This window comes from Hyla sarda, chromosome 4 (genome assembly GCF_029499605.1).
Source record: "Hyla sarda isolate aHylSar1 chromosome 4, aHylSar1.hap1, whole genome shotgun sequence".
Taxonomy (NCBI): domain Eukaryota; kingdom Metazoa; phylum Chordata; class Amphibia; order Anura; family Hylidae; genus Hyla; species Hyla sarda.
This window is the reverse complement of record NC_079192.1, coordinates 674,767-688,946: the sequence shown is the minus strand read 5'-3', so window position 1 is coordinate 688,946 and position 14,180 is coordinate 674,767. Positions and strand designations below refer to the sequence as shown.

The following is a 14,180-nucleotide window of genomic DNA, read 5'->3' as shown; positions in this document are numbered from 1 at the left end:
TACTGATATACACTGATAATGATCACATGACTATATATAATACTGATATACACTGATAATGATCACATGACTATATAATAATACTGATATACACTGATAATGATCACATGACTATATAATAATACTGATACACACTAATGATGATCACATGACTGTATAAAACTGATATACACCGATAATGATCACATGACTGTATAAAACTGATATACACCGATAATGATCACATGGCCATATAATAACTGATATACACCAGTAACGATCACATGACTATATAATAATAATGATATACACCGATAATGATCACATGATAATAATACCGATATACACTGATAATGATCACATGACTATATAATAATACTGATATACACTGATAATGATCACATGACTATATAATAATACATATATATTGACTATATAATAATACTGATATACACTGATAATGATCCTATCACTATATAATAATACTGATATACACTGATAATAATCACATGACTATAGAATAATACTGATATACACTGATAATGATCACATGACTATATAATAATACATATATATTGACTATATAATAATACTGATATACACTGATAATGATCCTATCACTATATAATAATACTGATATACACTGATAATGATCACATGACTATAGAATAATACTGATATACACTGATAATCACATAACTATAGAATAATACTGATATACACTGATAATTACATAACTATATAATAATACTGATATACACTGATAATCACAGAACTATATAATAATACTGATATACACTGATAATGATCACATGACTATATATAATACTGATATACACTGATAATCACATAACTATAGAATAATACTGATATACATTGATAATGATCACATGACTATAGAATAATACTGATATACACTGATAATGATCACATGACTATATATAATACTGATATACACTGATAATGATCACATGACTATATAATAATACTGATATACACTGATAATGATCACATGACTATATAATAATACTGATATACACTGATAATGATCACATGACTATATAATAATACTGATATACACTGATAATGATCACATGACTATAGAATAATACTGATATACACTGATAATGATCACATGACTATATATAATACTGATATACACTGATAATGATCACATGACTATAGAATAATACTGATATACACTGATAATGATCACATGATTGTATAATAATACTGATATACACTGATAATGATCATGTTACTATATAATAATACTGCTATATAATGATAATCAGCGCATGACTATATAATAATACTGATATACCCTGATAATGATCACATGACTATATAATAATACTGATATACACTGATAATGATCACATGATTGTATAATAATACTGATATACACTGATAATGATCCTGTCACTATATAATAATACTGCTATATAATGATAATCAGCGCATGACTATATGATAATACTGATATACACTGATAATGATCACATGACTATATAATAATACTGATATACACTGATAATGATCACATGACTATATAATAATACCGATATACACTGATAATGATCACATGACTATATAATAATACTGATATACACTGATAATGATCTAATGACTATATAATAATACTGATATACACTGATAATTAGCACATCACTATATAATAATACTGATATACACTGATAATTAGCACATTGCTATATAATAATACTGATTTACACTGATAATTAGCACATCACTATATAATAATACTGATATACACTGATAATGATCACATGACTATATAATAATACTGATATACACTGATAATGATCACATGACTGTATAATAATACTGATATACACTGATAATGATCACATGACTATATAATAATACTGATATACACTGATAATGATCCTGTCACTATATAATAATACTGCTATATAATGATAATCAGCGCATGACTATATAATAATACTGATATACACTGATAATGATCACATGACTATATAATAATACTGATATACACTGATAATGATCACATGACTATATAATAATACTGACATACACTGATAATGATCACATGACTATATAATAATACTGATATACACTGATAATGATCATGTTACTATATAATAATACCGATATACACTGATAATGATCATGTTACTATATAATAATACTGCTATATAATGATAATCAGCGCATGACTATATAATAATACTGATATACCCTGATAATGATCACATGACTATATAATAATACTGATATACACTGATAATGATCCTGTCACTATATAATAATACTGCTATATAATGATAATCAGCGCATGACTATATAATAATACTGATATACACTGATGATGATCACATGACTATATAATAATACTGATATACCCTGATAATGATCACATGACTATATGATAATACTGATATACACTGATAATGATCACATGAGTATATAATAATACTGATATACACTGATAATTAGCACATGACTATATAATAATACTGATATACAGTGATAATGATCACATGACTATATATAATACTGATATACACTGATAATGATCACATGACTATATAATAATACTGATATACACTGATAATGATCACATGACTATATAATAATACTGATATACACTGATAATGATCCTGTTACTATATAATAATACTGATATACACTGATAATGATCACATGACTATATAATAATACTGATATACACTGATAATGATCACATGACTATAGAATAATACTGATATACACTGATAATGATCACATGACTATAGAATAATACTGATATACACCGATAATGATCACATGACTATATAATAATACTGATATACACTGATAAGGATCACATGACTATATAATAATACTGATATACACTGATAATGATCACATGACTATATATAATACTGATATACACTGATAATGATCACATGACTATATGATAATACTGATATACACTGATAATGATCACATGACTATATAATAATACTGATATACACTGATAAGGATCACATGACTATATAATAATACTGATATACACTGATAATGATCACATGACTATATAATAATACTGATATACACTGATAATGATCACATGACTATATAATAATACCGATATACACTGATAATTAGCACATCCCTATATAATTGCCCGGTCCTATAATTGTCAGGTGAGGAGACGCTGACTTCTGCTTCTCTTACTCACCAGATTATTCCTCATCATTCCCATTTGCCTGTCATTGCCTGCAGTACTGGACGGGTACGAGTAGGTGCACCGTATAGATGTCAGCCCGTGTTCACATGACAAATGAAGACTTTTTATATACCTGTCCCATGCCAACACTTTGCACAATCATACTGTAATAATTACCTACCAGTCACACCCATATCCAAATCTTCACATGTAGGGGGCCCGCATATTCCATCTCAATAGATGGGTATGAACTTTCAAACAAAAAGAAGCCAAGGTGATATCCTTAAGAGTTAAATCCACGATGGGCGCAGCCAAATCCTGGGGTGCAGGTCTTATAATTCCAGTAAATGGGGTCTGATATTGCTGAAGAAGTTCTTGTGAAGGTGCACGTTCTTGGCTTCCCAGGGGGAATGCAGCGTGCAGGACAGACAGCCGCGGTTAATATTTCACCAGCAGTTGGAACTGGGAGAAAGGTGCTGAGGGGATGTGATCCCGAAGCCTTTTCCAATTCATATATGTGTCTGTAAGGGAGGATTTCCTGAACGAAGAAGAAACTGACTATCCAGAAGGAAGTAGGCAATGCAGAACTCATCACGTCTACTCCCCCGGGAGACTTATTGCTCTATATATACTCACATATGCAGGCGTTATACCTAGAGTAACATACACCGAGGTTATACGGAGAGAAGAACAGGACATCCATACAGTTGTACCTAAAATTATTCATATCATTATTAAGTTATTGATTAACTCCTTGCAGACAGGTCCTGTCGTCTCATTCTATTAGGAAAAAGAAATTGTGCCTTTTTCCCTCTGATAAATCTTTATTTTTATGTCATTTTTATCTTAGTAAATTACATTTTTTGAAATATCTGTTTTTCAATTTTTGTTTTATTATAAGCACAAAGTTATGCTGAAATAATGGAAAATAAACATGTAGACATTACTATATTGGGGGTGTATAGACAGACAGGCTTCGGGGGGGGGGGTGTACTGTATTTTTTTTTCTTATTTCTATTTAATTTTTATATTTTTCCTTACATGTACATTTTTTGTTTTACATTTTCTGCATTTTTTCACTATATTTTCACTGTTGCTGAAGTACCACTTACATATCCATCATTCCCCGTAAGCACCAGGCCCTCTTCCTCCCGCAGTTCCTTACCTGTTACGACCACCACATACTTTAAGTGTACCTGTCAGATCCAAAAAAAAAATATTTTTTTAATATATCACTCAATACCTAATCCTGACCATGTACATCTAATTTTTATGTGTCTAGCTCCTTTATTTATTTTATTATTACACTTTTAGTTTAGCTCACTAGTCCTCTCAAAGGGAGGGGGCGTGGCCTCACTGTGCAGGTCTCCGCCCCCTCTCTCAGTATGCTGTCTGCTCACATCTCCCCTAGCATTAGCAAAACTACAAATCCCAGCTTGTCCTCACTGACAGTAGTGGGACACAAGCTGACAGTGGGAGGAGCCCTTCACTCACAGCTGTCAATCAAGGAAGTGTGTCCATGACTCATGGTCACAGCAGGACTAGTAAGTGTCCAAGCAGGCAGGGAGGCAGTTCTATGGATAACTTTTTCAGTATGGAATACTGAAAATTTTCTAATGAAAGCAATTGCAAAATCTATTGGTTATACATGCTTTACAACATATCAAAAGTTTTTGTATCTGACAGTGCCCATTTAAACTCTGGGTGCATCTAAAAGGTGAACACCAAGTTTAAAGCAGTGCCCACTTGGGGTATCCGGGATGGCAGTCAGCCTCATACCCTGAGTGTTGGCCCTTTATCCATGCACTGTCTATAGGAGCGCTGGAGATATCAGCACTCGTGTACCTCCGGCCCTCCAATAGAGAATGTATCAGCTGACTCACAACTTCATGCCTAGGAAAAAACTAGTCCCTGTTCTGGAGATCGTGGGGGGAGCAGTCAGACCCCCTACAATCAGACACATCACACACCCATGCAGTAATTTTTCCGCCACGATGTCCCGTCACTGTATAACGTCCGTAATGAATTCCGGGCATATACGGGTGCAAACTTGCAGTTACAAAATCCCATAGGCTGCAATGCGATTTAGTCTCGGCCGTCAGGGGTTTTGTAACGGCCGGTTTTCACCGAAAATCGTGACGGAACATGCGACGGAAATTCAATAACGGAGAAATCACTAGTGGGAAAGGAGCCTTACTTCACATATGGGACTGTGCATCTAACTCCTGCAATTGTATGACCATTCCGGTGCTTCTCATATAAGGTGAAATATAAATCCGGTGCAGAGATGTAGAAAAATGGAGCACTCACCCAGTCTTTGATAAAGAAAACTTCTTTATTGCATCAAATGAATCTTGGCGTTCTCATGGAGTGCGGGAGAGCGGAGAGGAAAAAGGGGGTTGGGGGAGTGGGATGGAGGATAGTCCGTATCGCGCAGACAGCGCTTCGTCAGGCCCTTCGGGGCCTGACAAAGCACTGTCTGTGCGATACGGACCGTCTCCCATCCCACTCCCCCACCCCCCTGTTCCTGTCCGCTCTCTCGCACTCCATGAGAACGCCCTAAAGGCCTGACGAAGCGCTGTCTGAGCGGCATGGACCGTCTCCCATCCCACTCCCCCACCCCCCTGTTCCTGTCCGCTCTCCCGCACTCCATGAGAACGCCCTAAAGGCCTGACGAAGCGCTGTCTGAGCAATATGGACCATCTCCCATCCCACTCCCCCACCCCCCTGTTCCTGTCCACATTACCGCCCTCCTTGAGAATGCCCTAGGGGCCTGACGAAGCGCTTTATGCGCGATACGGGCCGTCTCCCATCCCACTCCCCCACCTCCCTGTTCCTTGTTCCTGTCCGCTCTCTCGCACTCCATGAGAACGCCCTCGGGGCCTGGCAAAGCGCTTTATGCGCGATACGGACCGTCTCCCATCCCACTCCCCCAGCCCCCTGTTAATGTCCGCTCTCCCGCACTCCATGAGAACGCCCTAAATTCGTTTGATGCAATAAAGAAGTTTTCTTCATCTAAGAACGGGTGAGTGCTTTATTTTTCTACATCTCTGCACCGGATCAAAATATATAAGATCTGATAAGGAGCCGTGAGTATAGGTCAGACGGCATCCCAAGATGATGGCTTGTGAAGTTTGCTGTACATCATTAGGAGAATTCTGATAATGTATATGCTGGGCAGCAGGGGAACAAGTAATGGAGGTTGTAGAGGACTGAGAGGAGAGCTGAATATGGTCTACAGTAGGCCACCGAGGGGGTTGTAGGAACAAGCTAAAAGAGAGTTTGCCTTAAAGGGGTACTCCGCCCCTAGACATCTTATGCCCTATCCAAAGTATAGAGGATAAGATGTCTGATTGCGGGGGTCTAGCCGTCATCTCGGCTGCGGCAACCCAGACATCTGGTGCACAGAGCAAACTTCGCTCCGTGCCAGATGACTGGTGATGTGGGGCGGAGGCCCCCCCCTATAGAGTTACATTAAGGGAGTGTGGCCGTGATGTCACGAGTGGGGTGCGGCTGTGACATTACGAGCCTCCGGCGCTGCGCCCAACGCTCTAAATGAATGCCGGGTGCAGCAGGGATATCCTTTGGATAGGGGATAAGTTGTCTAGGGGTGGAGAACCCGAGGGGGGGAGGTGAGGATGAGCAAAACTTAATGTTACCTATAGGAAGAGGAACTGGAATGAGTGTAGTCATTATCTAGACTCTATTGACTTACAGGGTTCTTCCTATAGGTGGCACTAGAGAGACAGCTGTCTTCCTTCTGGAGGAGAGCCAACCCCAATCATTTACCGTAATTCTTAGTTTAGTAAACCATTAAGTAGGCTCCACAATTCCCTATAAGAAACTGTAAGCGACAAATAAAAGAAATTCCTGAAGAGGGGAAGTGATTTGTTTCTTCATGATTCAAAGGCAAAACCAAAACCTTTGGGGAGAGTTATCAAAACCCGTGAAAAGGAAACGTTTCCCAGTCGCCCATAGCAACTAATCAGAGCGCATTTTTTAAAAGGCCTATAAAGTGATCCTAAGGAATCTGTAGACATGTAGAGTGATCCCATAATATTATGGTGCGGGGGGGTGGGGGTAACATCCGTGCTGGTCCCATAATATGATGGTGCGGGGGGGTGGGGTAACATCCGTGCAGGTCCCCTAATATAATGGTGTCGGGGGGGGGGGCATCCGTGCAGGTCCCATAATATGATGGTGTGGGGGGGGGGATATCCGTGCAGGTCCCATAATATGATGGTGTGGGGGGGGACATCCGTGCAGGTCCCATAATATGATGGTGTGGGGGGGACATCCGTGCAGGTCCCATAATATAATGGTGTCGGGGGGGGGGGCATCCGTGCAGGTCCCATAATATGATGGTGTGGGGGGGACATCCGTGCAGGTCCCATAATATAATGGTGTCGGGGGGGGGGGGGGGGCATCCGTGCAGGTCCCATAATATGATGGTGTGGGGGGGGGGGGGACATCCGTGCAGGTCCCATAATATGATGGTGTGGGGGGGGGGACATCCGTGCAGGTCCCATAATATGATGGTGCGGGGGGGGGGGGGAGGACATCCGTGCAGGTCCCATAATATGATGGTGCGGGGGGGGGGGGGGACATCCATTTTTTTTTTTTTTTTAAATCAACTGGTGCCAGACAGTTTAACAGATTTGTAAATTACTATTAAAAAATCTTAATCCTTCCAGTACTTATCAGCTGCTGTATGCTGCACAGGAAGTTATTTTCTTTTTTACATTTATTTTCTGTTTGACCACAGTGCTCTCTGCTGACACCTCTGTCCATTTTAGAAACTGTGCATAGTAGGAGCAAATCCCCATAGAAAACCTCTCCTGCTCTGGACAGTTCCTTACATGAACAGAGGTGTCAGCAGAGAGCACTGTGGTCAGGCAGAAAGGAAATCCAAAAAGTAAAGAACTTCCTGTGGATTATACAGCAGCTGATAAGTACTGGAAGGATTAAGATTTTTTAATAGAAGTCATTTGCAAATCTGTTTAACGTTCTGGCACCAGTTGATTTAAAAACATTTTTTTTTCCAGTGGAGTACCCCTTTAACAAAACATAACCATGGACTTGTGATATTGTAGTGTCCAGCTCCCCACCATTACTGATCCTTTGTGTCCTGTGGGTTATTTATGGATCAAACAATGGTCACTTGTTGCCTCCTTGGAATATTTTTCGAAGATCCTAACCACAGTATCGGAGACTCCTTATGACGGGCTGTTGTGTAGTCACTCTGACCCAGTTTAACCAGCACAATTTGCCCTTTGTCAAGGTTGCTCGGATCCTCACGCTTGCCAGTTTTTCATGCTTCCAACACAAGAACTTTAAGAACTGACTGTTCCCTCCCTGACAGGTGCCATTGTCACTAGATAGTCATGAGATACTTCACAGTCAGTGCGTTTATTATGGCTTATACAGTATCTCTCATATGTGAGGCCGCCTCGCACATTTTTGTAAATATTTAATTCTATTTTTTCATGTGACGACACTTAAAGAGGTAAGGCTGGGTTCACACCACGCTTTTCAAATACGGTAATCGTATACGGTTTTCCGCAAAAAAAGTATCCGAAACCGTATGCATAGAGAATGCATTGTAAACCGTATTCCAAATGTTGTGTACGGTTGCATCCATTTAGCCTCGGATACGGTTTTGCCGATTTTTCAACTGTAGGCGAAAACGCTGTCGACCATGTATTTGCCTCCGGTTGGAAAACCGTATGCGAACCGTATGCGGTTCTTTTAACATTGTTGTCTATGAGAACCGTAAACAGAATTTCAGAATACGGTTGCACACTGTTTTTCTAATCCGTTTTTGGAGTTGACACATGCGCAGATTGGAATTTCAATAGAACAATAGTAACTTTATTAAATTGCTGGAAAACTAATTCCAACAAAATAGCAAAACCGTTGGCAAAAACTGATGCAAACGGATAGAACCGTACGGGGAAAAACCGTATACGGTAACCATATTTGAAAAACGTGGTGTGAACCCAGCCTTATCCAGGAAATTTTATTTTTAGATATATGAACTGGCCCCAGGAAGTTAAAAAGATTTGTAAATTACTTCCATTAAAAAATCGTAATCCTTTCAGTACTTATGAGCTGCTGAAGTTGAGTTGTTCTTTTCTTTCTAAGTGCTCTCTGATGACACCTGTCTCGGGAACCGCCCAGATTAGAAGCAAATCCCCATAGCAAACCTCTACTAAACTGGGTGGTTCCCGAGTCAGGTGTCATCAGAGAGCACTTAGACAGAAAAGAACAAATCAACTTCAGAAGCTCATGAGTACTGATAGGATTAAGATTTTTTAATAGAAGTAATTTACAAATCTGTTTAACTTTCTGGCAGCAGTTGATTTAAAAAAAAAAAAAAAAAAAAGTTTTTCACTGGAATACCCCTTTAATGTATAAACTTTGACTAGAGAAGTGAGGACACCCCAAGTGGAAATGTCCAAATTGGGCCTAATTAGACATTTTCTTTCCCGGTGTCATGTACCGAAGCTCGTTAGGTGCGAGCAGGTGTCTTAAATTTGGTGTTAATCACTAATAGATTGCCGAAGGCAATCCAATAAAGGCCCTGAGGGTCCCAACCAAAAATTTACTATGTACAGGACTTTAATTTACGGGTCCAAAATTATAATAGTGAGAAAAGAAGGAAAAAATCACACATTTAAAAACACTATGTGCTCCTAACTAATGGCTGAATTAGTAGGGCTTATTGGGCTCGACTAGCTCCATCATTTTCCTTAATTCGTAGGAGATACATTGTATTTTTGCATCCCAGAACTACTGATTGTTAGGGCACATAGCAGTTAAAACCATAACACTGCCCCCCTCAACGTTTCGCCACCAAGTGGCTTTGTCAAGAGGCAATTGGCCATTGCCCATTTGCCTCTTGACAAAGCCACTTGGTGGCGAAACGTTGAGGGGGGCAGTGTTATAGTTTTAACTGCTATGTGCCCTAACAATCAGTAGTTCTGGGATGCAAAAATACAATGTATCTCCTACGAATTAAGGAAAATGATGGAGCTAGTCGAGCCCAATAAGCCTTAATTCAGCCATCAGTCAGGAGCACATAGTGTTTTTAAATGTGTGATTTTTTCCTTCTTTTCTCACTATTATAATTTTGGACCCGTAAATTAAAGTCCTGTACATAGTAAATTTTTGGTTGGGACCCTCAGGGCCTTTATTGGATTGCCTTCGGCAATCTATTAGTGATTATTGTATATTTTGCCCTCCAGCCATTAGTCTCGCTTTTTTGTATTAAATTTGGTGTTATCACTCTCATACTCTCTAAGTTCATCATGGCTTATCATGGCAAACAACTCTTTGAGGATCTGAAAAAAAAAGAATGGTTGCTCTACATGAAGATGGCCTAGGCTATCGAAAGATTGCCAAGACCCTGAAACTGATCTTCAAGACCATTGACCCCTTAAGGACTCAGGGTTTTTCGGTTTTTGCACTTTCGTTTTTTCCTCCTCCCCTTTTAAAAATCATAACCCTTTCAATTTTGCACCTAAAAATCTACCAGTAATTTAACCCAAAAATCTACAGTGAAACAGAAAAAAAATTCATTGTGCGACAAAATTAAAGAAAAAACGCCATTTTGTAAATTTTGGGGGCTTCCGTTTCTACGTAGTACATTTTTCAGTAAAAATGACACCTTATCATTATTCTGTAGGTCCATACAATTAAAATGATCCCCTACTTATATAGATTTGATTTTGTTGTACTTCTGAAAAAAATTATAACTAAATGCACGGAAATTTAAAATTGTCATCTTCTGACCCCTATAACTTTTTTTTATTTTTCTGTGTATGGGGTGGTATGAGGGCTCATTTTTTGCGCCGTGATCTGACATTTTTATTGTTACCATTTTTGTATTGATCGGACTTTTTGATCGCTTTTTATAAATTTTTTCATGATATAAAAAGCGACCAAAAATACATTATTTTGAACTTTGGAATTTTTTTGCGCGTACGCCATTGACCGTGCAGTTTAATTAATTCTATATTTTTTTAGTTCTGACATTTCCGCACGCGGCGATACCACATTTGTTTATATTTATTTCTATTTACATGGTGTTTTTTATATGGGAAAAGGGGGGTGATTTGAACTTTTATTAAGGAAAGGGTTAAATCACATTTATTACCTTTTTTTACACTTTTTTTTTGCAGTGTTATAGCTCCCATAGGGGGCTATAACACTGCACACACTTATTGCCAGCACTGTTCACTGCAAAGCCATAGCTTTGCAGTGATCAGTGTTATCGGCGGTCGATTGCTCAAGCCTGCATCTCAGGCTTGGAGCAATCAATCGCCGAGGGGACACGTCGGGGGCAGGTAAGAGGACCTCCGCTCGTGTCCCAGCTGATTGGGACACCGCATTTTTACTGCGGTGGTCCCGATCAGCCCCACTGAGCAGCTGGGCAGCTTTCACTTTAGTTTTAGACGCCGTTTTTAACTTTGAAGGGTTAACAGTGCGCGGCACCGCGATCGCTGCCGCGCGCTATTAGCCCTGGGTCCCGGCTTCAGATGCATGCCGGGACCGACCCGATATCCGTGTGACCCCGTGTTATATCGCGGGAGCCGGCCAAGGACGTAAATATATGTCCTTGGTTGCAGCTCATTTATGTTTCAATGGGTGGGGTGGCTGATGTGTGGGAGGGAGGAACATGGAATTATGGGATTTGTAGTCAAAAGAAAAGTCAAATAGGAAATACCAGTTCACAAAAAGCTAGCCACTTAGCCCCAAGACAAGCGCAGATCCTTCCTAAGCCATGTCCATTACTGTCTGCCAGGAATGTACTAAAAATACCTTATGGTGGAGAACCCCTTTAAGCTGTTTTACAAAACAGATTCCACTATGAACAGGCCTCATCATGGTAGACTAAAGAAATTAAATGCATGTGCTCTTTGTCATATGCAGAGGATGTCTTTGTGAGATATGAGTATGAATGCTGTCAGCATTGCTGCAGAGGTCGAAGGAGTGGAAGGTCAATCTGTCTGTGCTCAGACCATATGCCGCACACTGCATCAAATCGGTCTACATGTCTGTCCTTCCAGAACAAAGCCTTTTCTTAAGATGAAGCACAAGAAAGCCTGCAAAACATTTGCTGAAGACAAGCAGACTAAGAACATGGATGACTGGAACCATGTTCTGTGGTCTGATGAGACCAAAATAAACTTATTTGGTTCAGATGGTGTCAGGTGAGTGTGGGGGGACCAGGTGAGGAGTACAAAGACCAGTGTGTCCTGCCTACAGTTAAACATGGTGGTGGGAGTGTCATGGTTTGGGCCTGCAAGAGTGCTGCTGACACTAGGGAGCTACAGTTCATTATGGGACCATGGATGCCAACATGTACTGTGACAGAGAATGACCCCCTCCCTTCAGAGACCGGGCCGCGGGGCAGTATTCACACATGATAATGATCCCAAACACCTCCATGACCTCCAGTGCCTTGTAGAAGCTGAGGGCAAAGGTGATGGACTGGCCAAGCATGTCTCAGACCTCAACCCTATTGAGCATCTCTGGGGCCTCCTCAAATAGAAGGTGGGGGAGCGCAAGGTCTATCCACCCGCTCCGTGATGTCATCAGGGAGGAGAGAAGAGGACGCCATATGAGCCTGTGAAGATCTGGTGAACTCCATGACCAAGAGGCTTAAAGGAGTACTCCGGCCCTGAGACATCTTTTCCCCAACCCCGTGGGGGTCCCGCCGCTGGGGACCCCCGCAATCTTGTGTTCGCCACCCACCTGTTTGAGCTGCACACCACAGTGCCAGCTCAGAATCTGTCGTGTGACGATCACGGGACCGGAGTATCGTGACGTCATGACTCCGCCCGCGTGTGACGTCACCTGCCCCCGCTATGCAAGTCTATGGGAGGGGGCATGACGACCATCACGACTCCACCCCTGACGGCCGTGACTAAATTGCATTGCAGCCTATGGGGAATTGTAACTGCCTGTTTGCACCCGTATATGCCGTAATTCATTACGGGCTTTATACAGTAAAAAAAAACCTTCCATATCATGTGAATTGCCAAAATTTGTGGATTACAACTCAAAATCAGCAGAAATGTGTAAACCAAAAGGCGCAAATAAACCCTGCTTGCGCCTTTTTGGCGGTTTTTGGTTTACATTTCTGCTGTCTAAAGGCAATGATAAATGTCAGCCTTCAGGCCCAAGGGGTGTCCTCACTTTTGTTGCCAAGGTTTAGACAGGCCGTGTGTTGAGTTATTTTAGGGGGACACAACATTACACACTGTTATACAGGCCGTGCACTGTGAGTGTCAACACTAAGTGTCATTTCTTCAGTGTTGTCACATAAAAAGATAGAAGAGAATATTAACAAAAATATATGGGGTGGGCTCACATACTATCCGTGCACATTCGTACAGTGATCTCTCAACATAGGCTCCTTTCACACTATGAATTTCTCCGTTTACAAACTTCCGTCACATGTTCCGTCACTACAGCTACAAAACCCCTGACGGCCGTGACTAAATTGCATTGCAGCCTATGGGGTTTTGTAACTGCCCGTTTGCACCCGTATATGCATTATACAGTGATGGGACATCGTGGCAGAATAATTACTGCATGCATGACGCGCATGCGCCAATTTGTATTTTTGCTCAGTGCATGCGTGAATCTTCGGTTAGCGTTACGTCATCACGCTGCGTGCAATTCACGCAGGCGCGATGTGCGTCAAGATGGCGCCGGCCACCGGAAACTCCATGCGGGTCGCCGCAGCGGTCTTAGGAGGTATTCATTTTATATTCTCTGATTTTATTGGTTGGGACTGTGTATAAATTGCTCTCTTGGACTTATCTGATTCACTCCCTGAAGAAGCTTAAAGCGAAACGGCGTAGGGGTGGCCATAGTTCCGGGCAAGTAAGTACACCATATTGTTTCCTCTGGATTGGTACATGGGATTTGTATTGTTTGAGCTACCAGCTGATGGGGGTAGGGATGAGGCTTCATAATACCTTGTGTAAAG

General features: G+C 40.6%; 1 protein-coding gene across 1 annotated transcript in view; it reads right to left on the bottom strand.

The window, feature by feature from the left end:
• Nucleotides 1-3,635, bottom strand: part of LOC130367534 (erythropoietin-like) — a 125,141-nt gene extending 121,506 nt beyond the window's left edge. Inside the window, exon 1 of the mRNA XM_056569963.1 lies at nucleotides 3,360-3,635. Within this exon, the coding sequence (XP_056425938.1) occupies nucleotides 3,360-3,372 (13 nt within the window). The 5' untranslated portion in view covers nucleotides 3,373-3,635. The remainder of the gene's footprint in view (nucleotides 1-3,359) is intronic.
• Nucleotides 3,636-14,180: the final 10,545 nt, after the last annotated feature.